General features: G+C 41.2%; 1 protein-coding gene across 1 annotated transcript in view; it reads right to left on the bottom strand.

Annotated features, from left to right (window-relative positions):
* DOCK7 (dedicator of cytokinesis 7) overlaps positions 1–18,174 on the bottom strand; it is a 212,183-nt gene that overhangs the window by 162,969 nt on the left and 31,040 nt on the right. The window contains exon 2 of the mRNA XM_040978438.1: positions 6,624–6,729. Coding sequence (XP_040834372.1) covers positions 6,624–6,729 — 106 coding nt within the window. The remainder of the gene's footprint in view (positions 1–6,623; positions 6,730–18,174) is intronic.

Below are 18,174 nucleotides of genomic sequence, written 5' to 3'. Positions count from 1 at the left end.
ACAGGATAGGCCAGTTTGCATTAAACACCGGCACGAGCAAAAGCCAGGTCAGGTGCAGGCCAGGCATGGTTTGGCCATTATACCTACCAGTTCATATGAGTACTAGGACTAGAGGCTGGCCTGACTGAGCTAGATTGCTGCATCTGCTGGTGACAGCTGGGACAGGGAGGTGGGTCAGGTTGAGCCAGGCTGCAGTACTTGCTGGCAGATGGGGGTGGACCATGTCAGATTAGGCTACAGCATTCAGCAGCAGGCCAGGCCAAACAGGGCTGCAGCATCAACCAGCATGCACAAGACCCAGAGCTGGGAGTAGGTCTGACAGAGGAACTTCATGGATTCCCTTGCTAGGTTGCTGCTTCCACTGGTGAACATGAGAGCTGGGACTGGGAGCAAACCAGTTCAGGCAGGGCTGCAGCACATGCCAGCCAGCATGCTGCCATGCTCACTGGCAAGTGCCAGGACTGGGTGTGCATCATGTCAGGCTGGACCATAGTACTCCTAGAAAACAGGATCTGGGACCAGGAGCAGGCCTTGTAGGGGAACCTTGCACATATCCCTGTAAGTTTGTAACTACCCTGTCACTATATATATGTGGGCTGGCTCTGGAATATGTTGGGCTGAGGTAGGCTGCAGTATGGGTGTGCATAGGAATTGAAATGGATGCAGAACAGACTGAGTTAAGAGATAGCACACTCAGCACTGCAAAAACCAGGTCTGGAGGTAGATCTGGTAGAACGTATTCAGGGTCACCTCAACTAGGCTGCATACCTGCTGGCGTGCATGAGGACCGAGCCTGTGGGGGCCTGAGGTGGGCTAGGCAGCAGCACCCATAAGTCCGTATGAAAGCTAGGACTGGCGGCAGAACTGAGCACATAGCTGCACCCACCAGTATATGCACTGCCCGGTGAATAGATCAAACTGAACCCTTTACTCATGCATCACAGGTTGTACTCATGCAGCACATGAGAGTCAAGTCTGAGGTCACCCCAGGAGAGGTTTCTTGGGGTACTCCCAAAATAGACCACAGGACTCATACCCCAGACACAAGGAAAATCATAATACATGTGGTCCAACCTTAGACTGCATGCTTTGGGACTGAGCCTCCTCAGTTGTTTGATACCTATCCAGTGGAGCGCATGCCCAGATGCACACGGGTAACATGACAGCCAGCTCGTGTGGGCTGGCAGAGGATGCTGTGGGCCTCATCAGAGGATAGAGAGCAGAACAGGCTAGACCACTCTCCCGACCAACCTCTACAGCATGTTTCTGGGTCTGTGGATGCACCTAAGGTGGACTGGGTCAGATTAGAAGGATTTTTCTAACCCTGGTACAAAGTTTACAATGTCTTGGATCTACCAAAACCATTCAAGTAGCAACCTCAGAATATTCTTCCCCACAACAGGGTCTCAATGGCAGCCCCTTCCCCTCTCCCTTCTTCCACTTCCACAGAGGGCTCAGAAGGAAAAAAGCAAAATAACTGAAATACTTGTCCCACCCACTTTCCTCTATACTCAACCTTCCCCACCTCAATCAGAGGACTACATGAATGTGCATCCCCCTCAACTAATGTAAAGAATCTTAAAAAGATAAAATAAAATAAATATGAAAAAGAGGGCCCAGCTCAATTGCCTAGTGGCTTAACCCTCATCTTGAAATCACTGGGATCCCATAGGGGGTTGGTTCATGTCCCAACAACTGACCCACTTCCCATCCAGCTCCCTGCTTGTAGTCTAGGAAAGCAGTCAAAGACGGCCCAAAAACCTTGGGACCCTGCACCCATGTGGGAGACCCAAAAGACACTCCTGGCTCCTGGCTTTGGATTGGCTCAGCTCGAGTCATTATAGCCACTTGGGGATTGAATCAGTGGATGCAGGATCCTTCTCTTCGTCTCTCCTTCTCTCCTTCTCCCTGTAGATCTGCCTTTCAATAAAAAACATCAGAAATGTTGGGATCTAGAGGAATAAAGGGAAAAGTAGAGCAAAACCCAATTTTCTTAAAATTGGAAAAAGTAAAGGATATCTAAATAGATAAAGACACGGAAAACGGGTGGGGGGAAATGATAGGAAAAAAAGGAGAATTACTAAAAACACTCTACTTGAGAAACTGGAGAAAGCTGAAACCCAGTGAACAAATCAATGGAGGGTAACTAATGAGGTGAACTATATAGGTGCAAACAGCAAGTGGATTGGATACATGGTGGGGGTATTCTGAAGTTGTCTTACGATTGCTTCAAATCTCTGGGAGCAAAGTCATTCTAAGAATGAAGATGAAAAATTATTAAAGTTTAAAGGAATACTAGGAAGAATGAAATAAATCAACTAAAACAACTAGAGAATGAAAGTTTCAGAAAAATTGAATATGTGTCTGGCAACATTATATTAAAGCCTTCATGAGTTTGTGGTCATAAATTTAAACTGAAGACCAATCAATATGATTATGTATTTTGCTCCAGTCACATTAGCTGCAGAGACACAAATTTAAAGAGTAGTAAGTTGTTCAAGAGGTACAATGATGTGACAGGTTAAGGAAGCCAGGGGTATAGGCAAGAGAGTAATTTTAATCTACAAATTCATTTGGTAAGGAGAGAAAATAGGACATTAAGGGGAAAGAGACAGTATATAAGTTCATGGACTCATGGATTCTGAGTCTAGGGTACCAGAATAAAAAATGAGAAAAGAAATAATGCTTTGAGAGTAGGACCATAATACTAAGATCATATAGGGGCTGAATTATTCATAATTACTAAATATAGTCTGATTATGAGCTTAAAGCACATGAAATACAATCCATTATACAGAATACTAGAGAAGCTCAGTATATTGAGAACTTATACCACTTCCATGTATCCTGAAATTGTCGAAAAATCCATCTACACTAAAATGTCTCCAATGAGCATGCCATTGCTATTAAAAAATTCATGTTTAAAAAAAAAATTTTTAAGCATTATAAGCATATCATTACAAGTCAAACTGCTAATTCCCTGGTTTGCTGTCTGTAGTCAATAACCGGTAATTTTAAAAGGTAAATGGAAAATATTAACATATAAGTCTACTGCGTGTTTTTTTAAAGTTTATTTATTCTTATTTATTTGAAAGGCAGAGTGACAGAGACAGAAAGCTTAAGTGAGACAGAGATTTTTCCATCTCTAGTACACTCCCCCAACTGTTCACAACAGTCAAGGCTGGGCCAGGATGAAGCGAGGTATCTGGAAATACATCCAAGTCTCCCATGTAGGTGTCAAGGAGCCTGGCACTTGAGCCATTATCTGCTGCTTCCCTGATGTGCATCAGCAGGAAGCTGCACTGAAGTGATATAACTATGACAAGAACCAGGTACTGTGACGTGCAATGCAGGCATTCCAAGCAGCAACTTGATCCACTACACTGTTGTGCCACAAAACATTAGGCTTTTAATTCATGTAACTAATACGGTTAATGAATTTTCATAAAAAATAATCACTAATATAAAAATTAAACAGAACCAACCCAGCAATTGCAACCACCAGCTGATTGGAGCGATGGACAGTGCCAGGCCCTGTACTTGTTAGCACATACAAGAAGTTTCTTAGGAGATCTTCCTAATCTAAATGCTGGACTCAGAACCCTAACGAAGAAAAGAGAGAAGACAGAACAGGTCAACCAACCATCTCAGCTATGATGGACTATGTCAATCAGTGGATTTTTCAAAGACCTCATAGTGCGTGGAATGGCAAGATTGACAGCGATTCATAATTGTGGCAATATCAAAACCACTTGAGCAAGAACCTCAGAGCATGCTCTACATCCGGGACCTGGGGAGGGTGGGAAATTGGGTGGGCTTCTCCCTTAAATACCCCCCTTTAAATATGAAAGCTAACAATATGGAAAACATACTAGTATTATCCACTTTCCTGTAGCCCTTGAATCTTCTTACCCTAATTAACTATGTAAAGAATGTCAAAATAAAATTTATAAAAAAAAAAAATAAAAATAAAACTTACTGGGCCAGCATGTGGCATAGCAGGTAAAGCCATCACTGGTTACACCAGTATACTTACTATACAATTGCCAGTTCAAGTCCCCACTATTCTATTTCCCACTCAGCTCCCTGATAATGTGCCTAGGAAATCAGCGAAAAGTAGCCTTGGTGCTTATTCCCCTGCAACCCATGTAGGAAAGCCAGGATGAAGATCTTGGTCCCTGGCTTCAGCCTGGCACAGCCCAGTCATTGTAGTAACTTAGGCAGTGAACCAGTAGATGGCAGATCTCTCTTTCCATAACTTGTCCTTTCAAATAAATTAATAATTTTTTAAAAAATAGAATAGCTATTTCTCTGAACAGTACTGTTTCTTCAGGCCATTAGCAGAAAGCTTGTATTGGAAGTGGAGCAGATGATGCTCAAACTGGTTCCCAGAGAAGACTCTGCTAACCAGAAGTACAATGATCAAGAGCAAAAGAAGAGACAAAAACACAATGAATAGTACTGAACACTCCCCTGCAAAGGAGCAAAACCCTATGCCAACCTCAGAGTTAACTGAGGCACAGAGTTAATCGAGAAAATGGGGCACACAGAATTCATAAAACTCATTTTAAAGCTAATCAACAATGAAAAGCACATGCAAAAGTTCAAAGAATTTAAGGAAGCAATAAAGCAAATCAAGACTGATATGTCAGAAATTAAGAATACAGTAGAGCAAATTAAAAGTACAATGGAGCGTCTCCAAAATAGAATGAAGCAAGCAGAAGAAAGAATCTCAGCATTGGAAGATATCTCCTGTCATCAGGGGGAAACAAACAAAAAACTGGAAGCAGAGCTGGATCAGGCCCAAAAAGTATTCAAGAACTGAAAGACACTATTAAGAGGCTAAATATAAGAGTTATCGGAGTCCCAGAAGGTGCAGAAAGAGAAGCTGAGTTTACAAATGTATTTAATGAAATAATAAAGGAAAATTTCCCTAATCCGGAGAAAGAATTGGGAAACAAAATCCAAGAGGGGCACAGAACTCCCAACAGGCTTGATCAAAAGCAATCTTCACCAAGACACATGATCATCAAGCTCTCTTCAATTGAACATAAGGAAAAGATCCTTAAATGTGCACGTGAAAAAAAAATCAGCTGAAATATAAAGGAATGCCATTCAAACTCAGAGGAGATCTCTCACAGGAAACTCTACAGGCAAGAAGAGAATGGAGTGACATATTCCAGATTCTAAAAGAAAAAAATTGTCGGCCTAGGATAACATATCCAGCAAAGCTTTCTTTCATCTTTGAAAATGAAATATAATTCTTCCATAGTAAAGAAAAGCTAAAAGAATTTGCCTCTTCCAAACCTGCCCTACAAATGATACTTCAAGATGTTCTCTTGACAGAGAAAAGGAATAGCACTTACCAAAACCAAAGGCAAATGGGAAGAACATCCCAGTAAAATGACAACAGAAGACTAAACCAATGAACAACCCATTCCTAAATTGACAGGACCAAAGTACCATCCATATATATTAAACTCTGAATGTAAATGGCTTAAGCTCAATCAAACATCATAGATCAGTAGACTGGATTAAAAAACAAAATTCATCTATTTATTGTCTAGAAGAGACGTTTCACCAACAAAAATCAGCAGAAACTATATTGCATGGGTTTTGTTGTTTTCTCTTGGTTTCATCTCTTCAAAACACTCTCTTTTGATTAAATCATTCAATGACTCATAGATCATACGGTGGCATCATTTTCTGCAAGAAGGATCTTGATTTTCATTTCTTCAGCTACATATTAGTTATGTAGTAGCATGTTATTTAACTTCATGGTGTTGTTAATTTCTTTTTTCTCCCTGATGCTGATTTTGTTTTGTGGTTTTTCATTTAAAGGGATGTATAGTAGCTGTGTAATGGAGACTGTCATATCTAGTAACATGTCATTTAACTTCATGGCATTGTAAATTTCTATTTTTGTTTCTATTGTTGATTTTGTATTATGACTTTTCATTTGAGGGAATGTACAGTAGCTGTGAAATGGAGACTAACATCCAGATGTGAGGATACAATGTAGTATGCATTTCTACTTCCAGACAAAGATGGACTTAAAATGAAACTGTTTACTATATCTTGCCAATAGAATGCTGGAGTCTCTGCCATTGTCCATGCCCACAATGATGGACATATGAGTGTGTATGAAGAAGTATATTTTAGTAATGACATAGAAGAACTAGGTGGTGGGGGGAAGGAATTGGGGAGGGGAAATGCCAGGAGCCTATGGAATTGTATCATAAAATGATAACAGTAATAATAAAATGTTAAAAAAATACATATTCCTTTCCACTAAAGGGAGCAAAGTCAGTTAACCCACGTGATTACTGAATATCTGTTTCAGTGCCCATTTCTAGAATACATTCCTACATTTTCACATAATAAGGACTTCTAAATGTAAAAATCCCAGATTTCATTAAAACCTAAAAGTAAAGTTTCAAAGTTGACTAGGAAACCACTTATCTAATAACCCATAACACCCTCTCCCAACTCGGACTTCAAGACACGGTGAGGCAACATCAAGTAAGACATGAGACTACTGATGGAATCTACCCTGCTGACTCCTGTCTTTCTACCTTTCCATCATGCCCTAGCCAGAAGTGTACTTAAAATGTGCTACTTACTGCGGTGTGATGGGATATATTGCTGACAATGTTGAGGTTTTTGAGCAATTGGGGAGAACCGCTGTACTGCCCAGAGATCTGCTTCCTAACTTCAGCTGCCACCGTTCTATAACAAAGAAAGCAAACACATTACTTATATATCTTAATTCCTTAAACTGAATACAAATACTTGAATTAAAGGATGATTTAAACAACAAAATCTCAGTATATCATTAAGGCCATAATTTCATAAAATACCTCAAGAAAATTTTTCAAGCTTATAATTGCACTAGAGTATCTCTACAATGCTGAAAGCTACGATCAAAAGCTAAGTTATATAAGGTATTTCTTGATATGATAATGTAGGGATATACTATAACCTATGAAAGAACTAGGAACTACAAAAAGATATATAAATTAAAACATATATACATACAGCTGGCATTACAGCAGGTGAAGCTGTTTCCCACAACACCCACATTCCATATCAGCACTAACTCAAGTTCTGGCTGTTCCAATTCCCACCCAAAATCCTGCTAATATGTTGGAAAAGCAGCAGTCAGCCCAAGTCCTTAGGCCACTGATATCTATTTTTTTGTTTTGTTTTGTTTTTATTGATTACATTGCATTATGTGACACAGTTTTATAGGCACTGGGATTCCCCCCGCCCAGGCCCCTGTTATCTACATGGCTCCTGTTAGAGCCTGGCCCAGTCCCCGCTGCAGCCATTTTAGGAATAAAGCAGCAAATAGCAGATCTCTTTCTCTCTCACTTTCTGTCGATCTCAGTCTCTAATTCTTTCAAACTTTTCAAACAAATAAATCAACTTTTATAAAAAAAAAAAGTAAAATATACACGGTTTAAAATATATTAATTCTAAAATAATTCACAAACAAATCAAGATACAAGAATTAGAGGGTAGACATTTCTCACAGCAATTAGGATGCTGCTGGAGACACCTGCATTCCAGCTATTCCAGCTCTCCGCTAGATGCACCCTGGAGTCCACAGGTCATGCCAGGTACTTGGGCCCCTGCCACCCACCTGCGAGACCCAGATGGATTCCAGAGCTCCTAGCTTTGGCCTGGCCCAGACCATACCGTTACAGGCATTTAGTAGAGTAACCAGTAGATGGAAGATTTGTTTTCCCTCTCCTCACCTCACCCTCTCCCCCTTCTTACCTCTCCTATTTAAAATATAAATGAAATTTTATTTAAAAAAAAAAAACCTTTTCTTTCTAGCATTAATAACTCCTCATTCATATCCCAGAAAACTATGCCCTGTTTTTGCTTAACCAACAGAAACAGTCCTTGTATCGTGATATTAATAGCTGTCTATAATGTGACCTTAATCGGCTCTCTAGCCTTACATGCCCTTCCCCAAATTTCTGTCAATGAATCAAAGCTGCTTCCAGGAATGCTATTTCCTTCCCATATCAATCAACCCAATTCTTAACTAGTTTTAAAGGTAAGACTCAAACACCAGAATCTTCATGCAAGTTTCCTGGCTCATGACAGCTAAAAATAATACCAATCTTCTTTAAAACTCCTAACACATTTATCATAACTTGAAATATCTTCCTCCCTAGTTATTTTTTCTATGTCACATATGTTCTATAAAAACAGAGGCAGTGGTTGCATTTGTTTTTTCTAAAATATTTAACATATGGCATTTAAAACAGGTGAATGTTTAGTCCTGTGAAATATATAACATTACTGAACCTATTGCAAACGAATTAAACCACAAAATCATTATCAGCACTTAATAATCAAATCTTTATTAACCAGAACCACAGTTTGGATGTTTCAAGATTTCAAAAGTGTTGTTCAATTACCAAAATAAACTATAATATTCAGTAAGTGCTAAAGGTAGATTTACAGAAAGAAGGAAAGACAGAAGGAAAGAGATCTTCCACCTGTTGATTCACTCCCCAAATGGCCTCAAAGGCCAGAGCTGAGACCAGTCAACAGAGGAGCCAGAAGCTTCCTCCAGGTCTCTTATGCGGACGCAAGGGCCCAAGGACCTCAGTCATCCTCTGCCACTTTTCCAGGTAATTAAGCAGGAAGCCAGATTGGAATTGGAGCAGCAGAGACAAAAACGGGTATCTATGGGATGCCAGTATTTGCAGGTGACTAACCTGTTAAGTCACAGCACTGGTCCCAAAATAAATAAATCTTTTTGAAAAATATGTATACTAAAATTCTGGTAGACTTTTTATTTGCTTATTTTTATTGGAAAGCCAGATTTACAGAGAGAAGAGACAGAAAGATCTTCCATCTGCTGGTTCATTACCCAAGTGGCTGCAACGGCCAGAGCTGAGCTAATCCAAGGTCAGGTACCAGGAGCTTCTTCCAGGCCTCCCATGTGGGGGCAGAGTCCCAAGGCTTTGGGACATGCTCTACTGCTCTCCTAGGCCACAAGCAGGGAGCTGGATGGGAAGTGGATCAGACAGGACATGAACCGGTGCATGTAAGGCCAGGACTTTAGCCACTAGGCTACCCCTTTGGGCTCTGTGGTAGCCTTTTTATTAGTAACTATCTCACAGTGACAAGCGAACCATATTTCAGTCACAGCACCTATCAAATTGTTTAGAAATCTGTTACATATCCCCTTGCAAAGAACTGAGCAATGAAAAGGCAGTACTTCAACTTATTTGCCTTTGCATACTCAGCAGGATGTCTGAAGCTAAAATGGAGGAGAGGAGGGAGGGGAGGCTTGGCGAAGAGAAGACACAGACAGTTGTTTCCCCCAAAAGTAACTGAATAAGAATACTAAATCAGAGCCACAGATGGGAAAAATTGAACTGACGAAGAGTTCTTTAACAACCTTGTTGATATAATTTTTATTTCTTTTTTTTTTTTACTGGTAAAATTTAAAAATAAAAGAACATTGATGAAACACTATGTTCTCCTACTACATGTGAAACATTTTTTTGTTACAATATATACCATTTGTTTACTTTGTTCAAAATAGTTTCTAAGGCAGCTTTGGTGTTTCTACAAATACTTCCAGAATTCAGAGTCCACTTCCACTGTAAATAAAGTAACTACGGGAAGCAAAGGAAGTAATACTTTCCAAGATGGAGGAAAGACTAAAAAAATAACAGATATAAAAAGAAATCTTTAAGATAAGACAAATAAAGATAGACACAGTACTGAACAATTCAAATCTTACAGAGAAGTACCTTTCTCTAACCATTTCCAACCCATAAACGTAATCACTAAATATTTTCTTGTATATGTTTCAAGAAAAACAAAAAATGTACACAAGCATACCAGCAAGTATATAGAAAATCCTTATTTTTTAAGTCATTACATGACATCATAATAACTTTTTCTTGATACCTTATACACTACAGTTAACAATTCTAAAGTACCTGAAAAAATTCATACTATATGGAATTAAAGGATGCAAAAAAAAATTTTTTTCCTGAGAGGTTGGTTGTTTGGCATTGCAGTTAAGCTGCTGCTTAGCACATCTGCATTCCAGATCACAGTGCTGGGGTCCAAGTCAGGGTGCCGCTCCTGGTTCCAGTTGCCTGCTCCAGGGCACGCTGGGAAACAGTAGAGGATGACCAAAGTATGTGGGTCTCTGCCACTCACTCAACGGATCCTGACAGAGGCCCAGGCTCCTGTCATTGGCCGAACCCTGCCCCAGAGACTCAAGCTTTGAGGCCTAAACCAGCAGAGGGAAGATCTGTGTCTCTTTTCCCCTCCTTTCAAATAAACAAAAATTGTATTTAAAGAAGAGAAAAAGAATTTGAATTAAAAATTTTTTAAAAATCATACATTGGTGTCTCACATCACCCACTCTGAAAGTTTTTCAGACCCTTTTTATATCCTGAAAATCTGCTCAACACCATGTGGTAAGTTCAGAATGTTTGGAGTCTCTGAGGCAGTGTGGCAAACTGCAAAGCTTACCAGAATCAGACAAGCACATGGATAGAGACAGCGCGAGACAAAAGGACTTCATGTGGCTGGCTCTGGCCATTTGGAGAACACTGGAAAAATGAATTTCATGTGAAATGTACCAATTTTTAGAAGCTGGTAACTACTTCAATGATTTTTTAAAGTCATGGTGTGGTCCAAATAAAGTGCATCTGTTGGCTGAGTTTAACTGCAGCCCCCCATAGAGGCTTCCCCCTGGCTCTGGGACCTTTGCCTTCCTGGGCCCATGCCAGGCATCTTAGGTGATAAGAAAAAGGAATCCACCTTTGTGGCTCACATGCATCCTTTTGCCACTTCAACATGGAGGCCCTTTCTTACATACTCTACTCTATCCCTAGTAGCCCTGAGCTACTTCTTGTTGCCAAATTCTGGGTGCCAGAGCTGAACACAAAGACTCTACTTGTCCCCCCCCCCCCCTTTTTATGCTTTATGTATTTGAGAAGCAGAGAGACACAGAGAGAGCATACACATCTCAATCTGCTGGTTCACTCCTTAAATGCTGCCCTCAAAGTAGGAAGAGAGGTGGAAGTCAGGAGTACAGAGGCCAGGAACTCAATCTAGGTTTCCCACAAGGGTGACAGGAGCCCCATCACCTGAGTTATCACTGCTGGCTCCCAGGGTCTGCATCAGCAGGAAGATGGGGTGAGACTCCACTCTTAACTACAGCTCCTTTGATCTGCACAGGAGCCCTTGGCAGAAATTAATTAGAACAAACTCATATGTTTATATGTGTGTGTGTATATATATATATATATATAATTTTTTTACAGATTTTTTTTATTGGAAAGCCAGATTTACAGAGAGAAGGAGAGACAAAGAGAAAGATCTTCCAACTGCTCGTTTATCACCCAAGTGGCCACAAAAGAAGGAGCTGAGCTGATCTAAAGCCAGGAGCCAGGAGCATCTCCCACACGGGTGCAGGGTGCCAAGGCTTTGGGCCATCCTCCACTGCCTTCCCAGGCCACAAGCAGGGAGCTGGAAGGGAAGTGGAGCAGCTGGGATACAAACTGGCACTATATGGGATCCCAAAGCATGCAAGGTGAGGACTTCAGCCACTAGGCTACTACTGTGTCAGGCCCAGAACACACACATAGTTAACCAGTCTCTTCTGGCAAAGTCTCTAGGCTATTTCTAGGTTTTGCAAAGATTACCAAACTGCAAGGACAAAAGATTTTGTTTGGATGAAGAATTCTGGGTGATTTTTCTATTCTCTTTTTCTACTCTCTTCTATATTTCCAAGTTCTCTTTTTCAAATATCTATTTACTTATTTTCATTTTAGTTGAAAGGCTTAGTGAAGCAAGAAGGAAGGGGGGAAGGATGAGAAAAAGAGATGGATGGATTGATGAATGGAAGGAAGGAAGGAAAGAAGGAAGGAAGTAGAGAGGGAGGGAAGGAAAGAAAGAAGGAGAGCAAGTGAGATCTTTGATCTGCTGGTTTAGGCCACAACAGCCAGGGTTGCATCAAGCCAGAGTCAGGAACCCAGAACTTAATCTGGGTCTCCCACATAAGTTTACTTGAGTTCTTGCCTTCATCTGTTACCTTGAGGGGGTGTGCAGGAAGCTGGATCAGGAGAGGAAGAGCCAGGACTCAAACTGAGCACTCAGATACGAGATGTGGGAGTCATGGTGGTTCTATAACCACTACACCAAATGCCTACCTCAGTGTTTCCAAATATTCCACAGAAATACATTATATTATTTTATAACCAAGGGGAAAAACATTTATTTTTAGAAAAATTTCAAAAATTAAATAAATTGCCCAAGCTTCTGAAAGATTGAGTTTGGGTTTGAACTCAGATCAATACAGTCCTAAGGCTTCCTTTTGAAGTATGAGACAAGCCCCAGCTCTAACCACCAGGAGGTGGCAGAAAAAAAGATAAAGGGCAAAGGAACTGATTCAGATCAGCTAGATGGAAGATGCTGTCTAATCTAAGCTCAAGGAAGTCTGAATCCACACTATTCCCTTGTTATAATGTATTACCATTGCAAAAGACATCTCCCTACATACAACCCTTGAAACTTACAACTGCAATGACAACCTACATAAAAAGGAAGAAAAAAAGAGAGAGAGTTGGATTCCCAATTCCTAGAAGTTGCCGTCCCCTTTTCAGGAATAAGATGACTACTGCATCTAGATACTATCCTTTTATCAGTCCCACAAAGGGTTCCAAAGCAATGCAGGGGCCTGATCTCTCTGTGAGTGGCAAACTGTTTACAACTTTATTTAACAAAACCCTCTCACTTTTGTTATCTATTCCTGAAGCTAATGGCTGCCCTGGAGACCCACAAAAAGTCCCTATTGGTGAGATATTGTTCCCATAGGAGCAAGTTTATTTGGAAAATTATTCTAACGTTGTTCATATTTGCGATTTCTCTATCTTCTAAAACCTAACTTATGAAGTCAGTTAAAGACACTCAATGAAAATACCTGTGTATCTACTAGCATATTAATAAGAACCTTATAACGCCCACCACCACCATTATGATTTGTCTCCTATCTTTATTGGGTGGCTAGATAAAGCTCAGACCTAAGGCGCTATCTGGCACTATCTTTGTGTCAATTCATAAGATAACCTTTATTAAAACCGTTAGGAGGGACAGGAGCTGTGGCATAGTGGATAAAGACACTGCCTGCAGCACCAGCATACAATTATGGGCACTAGTTCGAGTTCCAGCTGCTCCACTTTAGATCAAGTTCCCTGCTAATGTACCTGGGAAAACTGTATGATAACACACTTGCTTGCACCCTTGCACCCACACTGGAGACCTGGGAGAAGCTCCTGGTTCCCAGCCACTGGCTTCAGACCAGCCCAGCCCTGGCTGTTACAACCATTTGGGAAGTGAACCAACACATGAAAGATACCTCTGTTTCTCTGCACCCCCTCTTTGTAACTCTACCTTTCAAATAAACAAAACAAAACAAAATTTTAAAGAAATCAGTGAGGAACACAGAAGATTATACCACAGTAACCACTAACAATAGAATAAAGCGAAAACATGCAGATCAGTATGTAAAGCAAAAGAACAAAAATAGTCTTCCTGAATGTGGGGATTAAAAAAATTACAGACAATTGAATTAAAAGATAAGTGTAGGGGAAGGCATTTAGCCTAGAGTTAAGGTGCCCACATCTTATTGGAGAGTGCCTGGGCACAATATCCAGCTCCCACTTTCTTTTTAAAGATTTATTTTATTTAGAATCAAGATGGCGGAATAGGGTACGGACACGTTTAAATGGTGGGAGAAACATTTAATCAGGATAAAGCAGAGAGGACATATTTCAGGAAATAGGAAAGGACAGAACAACAGCAGAGGGGTACCTGGAGACTGACAGACACAGGAAAGCAGCAGGCACAGAGTGTGGTGTTGCAGTGACTGATACTCCTGCTCGGCGTTCTGAACTCCACCAGCAGCCAGAACTCCACCAGCAACCAGGTGGGAAGGGACTTTCACTGGGAGCTTGGGAGGTGAACCCAGACGGGGAACTGTCCGTCCTGCTGGTCTGTTTGATTTGACCAGGAGCAGAGACAGAGCAGTAAATCTCAGACAGTGTGAGAATAGAGTGAATTTCATAGCCCAGTCAGCCCTCTAGAGCTGAATTGGGCGTCATTTTGCATAAAGAGGAAAGGGCAAAGGAAAGGACGGAGCATGCTCTGACCTGGGAGTGAGCTCATATCTGACTTGGTGAACTGCAACGATGTGGCATTCTACAGGTTATACCTGGGGCAGGTTTGGGTTGCCCTCGGATGTGACGGCCAGCAGATCAAGAACTGTAGTGGCAGCACGTCAGGCGCCATTTTGCGCACTGTGGCAATAGCTTTGACTGCAGGGAACAACAGTGAACTGTGCATGTGCTGAGCTCGCGAGAACTCGCTGAGGTCCTGCAGGAAAATAATACCGACTGTGGCATTGTACGGGTCAAAATAGGTCCATGTGGCACCCAGACCTAACGTCCAACAGGTTCTGACAAGATCAGCACCACCAACAATCTAATTATATAGGACACCTGGTGTCTCTCTAATCCTGGATCTGACATAAGAATCCAGGCCTGGAACTCGCTGGAGGTTGTGGCACAAGTGGCTGCAAGCAAAAAGTTGTGTACCAACTACAATAAGAAAAATCGCATTGTGGACCTGTGGTTAACACAGCTTAGAAACCTGCCCCAAGAAGAAGACTCTGCTAACCAGAAGTACAATGATCAAGAGCAAAAAAAGAGACAAAGGCACAATGAATATTACTGAACACTCCCCTGCAAAGGAGCAAACCCCTATGCCAACCTCAGAGTTAACTGAGGAAGACATCGAGAAAATGGGGCACACAGAATTCATAAAACTCATTTTAAAGATTCTGGTCAAAAATGAGAAGCTCATGCAAGAGTTCAAAGAATTTAAGGAAGCAGTAAAGCAAACCAAGGCTGGTATATCAGAAATTAAGAACACAGTAGAGCAAATTACAAGCACAATGAAAGTCTCCAAAATAGAATGAAGCAAGCAGAAGAAAAAATCTCAGCATTGGAAGATATCTCCTGTCATCAGGGGGAAACAAACAAAAAACTGGAAGCAGAGCTGGATCAGGACAAAAAAAGTATTCAAGAACTGAAAGACACTATTAAGAGGCCAAATATAAGAGTTCTGGGAGTCCCGGAAGGTGCAGAAAGAGAAGCTGAGTTTGCAAATGTATTTAATGAAATAATAAAGGAAAATTTCCCTAATCCGGAGAAAGAATTGGGAAACAAGATCCAGGAGGGGCACAGAACTCCCAACAGGCTTGATCAAAAGCAATCTTCACCAAGACACATGATCATCAAGCTCTCTTCAATTGAACATAAGGAAAAGATCCTTAAATGTGCACGTGAAAAAAAATCAGTTGAAATATAAAGGAATGCCATTCAAACTCAGAGGAGATCTCTTACAGGAAACTCTACAGGCAAGAAGAGAATGGAGTGACATATTCCAGATTCTAAAAGAAAAAAATTGTCGGCCTAGGATAACATATCCAGCAAAGCTTTCTTTCATCTTTGAAAATGAAATAAAATTCTTCCATAGTAAAGAAAAGCTAAAAGAATTTGCCTCTTCCAAACCTGCCCTACAAATGATACTTCAAGATGTTCTCTTGACAGAGAAAAGGAATAGCAACAACCAAAACCAAAGGCAAACGGGAAGAACATCCCAGTAAAAGGACAACAGAAGACTAAAGCAATGAACAACCCATGCCTAAAATGATTCTAAATGTAAATGGCTTAAGCTTAATCAAACATCATAGACTAGTAGAGTGGATTAAGAAACAAAACCCATCTGTCTATTGTCTGGAGGAGACACACTCCAACAAAGATCAGCGGAAACTATATCACATGGGTTTTATTGTTTTCTGTTGGTTTCATCTCTTCAAAACACTTTCTTCTGATTAAATCATTCAATGACTTGTAGATCATACAGTCACATCATTTTCTTCAAGAAGGTTCTTGATATTCTCACTTCTTCAGCTACATGTTATACATCTAATAGCATGTGGTTTAACCTCTTGGTGTTGTTAATTTCTTTTTTCTCCCGGATGTTGAGTTTGTTTTGTGGTTTTTCATTTAAAGGGATGTATAGTAGTTGTGTAATGGAGACTGTCATATCTAGTAACGTGTCATTTAACTTCATGGCATTGTAAATTTCTATTTTTTTTCTATTGTTGATTTTGTATCATGACTTTTCATTTAAGGGAATGTACAGTAGTTATATAATGGAGACTAACATTCAGATGTGAGGATGCAGTGTGGTATGCATTTCTGTTTCCAGACAAGGATGGACTTACAGTGAAACTGTTGACTATATCTTGACAATAGGATTCTGGACTCTCTGCCATTGTCCATGCCCACAGTGATGGACATATAATTGAGTATGAATGACTATATGTTATTAATGACATAAAGGAACTAGGTGGGGGGGAGGGAAGTGGGGAGGGGATAACGGAATATGGAACTGTATCATAAAATGATAGCAATAATAATAAAATGTGGGAAAAAAAGATTTATTTTATTTTATTTTTTAGTGCAAAGTCAGATATACATAGAGGAAGAGAGACAGAGAGGAAGATCTTCTGTCTGATGATTCACTCTGCAAGTAACCACAACGGCCAGTGCTGTGCCAATCCAAAGCCAGGAGCCCAGAGCCTCTTCCTGGTCTCCTACGTGGGTGCAGGGTCCCAAGGCTTTGGGCTGTCCTCGACTGCTTTCCCAGGCCACAGGCAGCCAGCTGGATGAGAAGCAGGGCTGCTGGAGTTAGAACCAGTGCCCAACCGTTTTAGGAGGGGTGTGCAGAGAAATCTTCAACACCCTAGTGAGGAGTAACTAATTTTTGTGTCCTGCCTAGTAAGGAATATGTGGATCCATGCTGATCGTTTCCTCTCTGATTCTAAGCTTTCCTTGTTGTTCTCTGTCTATCCTAATTTTTTTTGTTTGTTTTTTTTGGCGGGGGGGCGCTCCAGTGCGACCCTGATGGTCATTGCCAGAGAGGGTGGGGATCCAAAGTTGCAACTAAGGACCAGAGAAAGCTCCTCTCTCTAGTCCAGAAGGAAGGTTACTGTTCTGTTTCTGCGGACCACTCAGGGCTCCTGGCTGTTGTTCCAATGACCTTGGATCCTGCGAGGAAGGACTTGGGCTTCTTCCATTCCATGTGGTAGATCCAAATGGGAGTGGGTGATCTCAGAGTTCTCTGTCTCCGAAGGCACTCCAGTTCCCTGTGGTCTTCTTGGCAGTTGGGATGTAGTCCTTGGTGCCCATACTGATAGTCCTTTGTGTAGATCCAGGGGTATCCAGGGTTGGGATACAGCCCTCCTCCTGTCCACCTGCTCCACTCTGGGGTCCCCCTCCCAGCTCTGTGCGTATGACCTTCTGTTAAGAGGCTGTCAGGATCTCTCTTGACTCCACCTACATGACTTTGTAGTTTTACTACTAATGCTGATTTGAATCTGTTTTCTATGAGTTACCTGTTATATTCCCAATAGGTTATACTTCACATCTTCCTCACACATTCTAAGGAGATGGAAGATTTCTCTGCTCTCCCACCCCCTTTCCGAGTAGCTTAGGGTCTTAAAAGTATATTAGGTTTGGGCCCGGCGCGGTGGCACAAGTGGTTAAGGTCCTTGCCTTGCACGCCCGGGATCCCATATGGGCGCCGGTTCTATCCTGGCAGTCCCGCTTCCCTTCCAGCTCCCTGCCTGTGGCCTGGGAAAGCAGTTGAGGATGGCCCAAAGCTTTGGGACCCTGCACCCATGTGGGAGACCCAGAAGAGGCTCCTGGCTTCGGATCGACATAGTATCAGCCACTGCGCTCACTTGGGGAGTGAATCATTGGACGGAAGATCTTCCTCTCTGTCTCTCTTCTCTGTATATCCACCTTTCCAATAACAAAATAATAAAAATAAATCTTTAAAATAAAAAAAAGTATATTAGGTTTTACAATTCTCTGATGTAGATCATAAGCAGTCTGACTCCTAAAACAGTTCTGCACTTCAACTGTTGACAAATGCCTTGTTAGAGTTATAAGCCAATTTAGACTATCCTAAAATCTGCCAAGTCCAGCAAAATCATGCTTCAACACTATAAACAGCTAAATACTAAAATGAAAATAGACACAAGACAGC

The sequence above is a fragment of the Ochotona curzoniae genome, unplaced genomic scaffold (genome assembly GCF_017591425.1).
Source record: "Ochotona curzoniae isolate NIBS_2020 unplaced genomic scaffold, NIBS_Ocur_1.0 contig_291, whole genome shotgun sequence".
Lineage (NCBI taxonomy): Eukaryota > Metazoa > Chordata > Mammalia > Lagomorpha > Ochotonidae > Ochotona > Ochotona curzoniae.
Note: the sequence above shows the minus strand (reverse complement) of the source record. Positions and strands in the feature narration are given on the sequence as shown.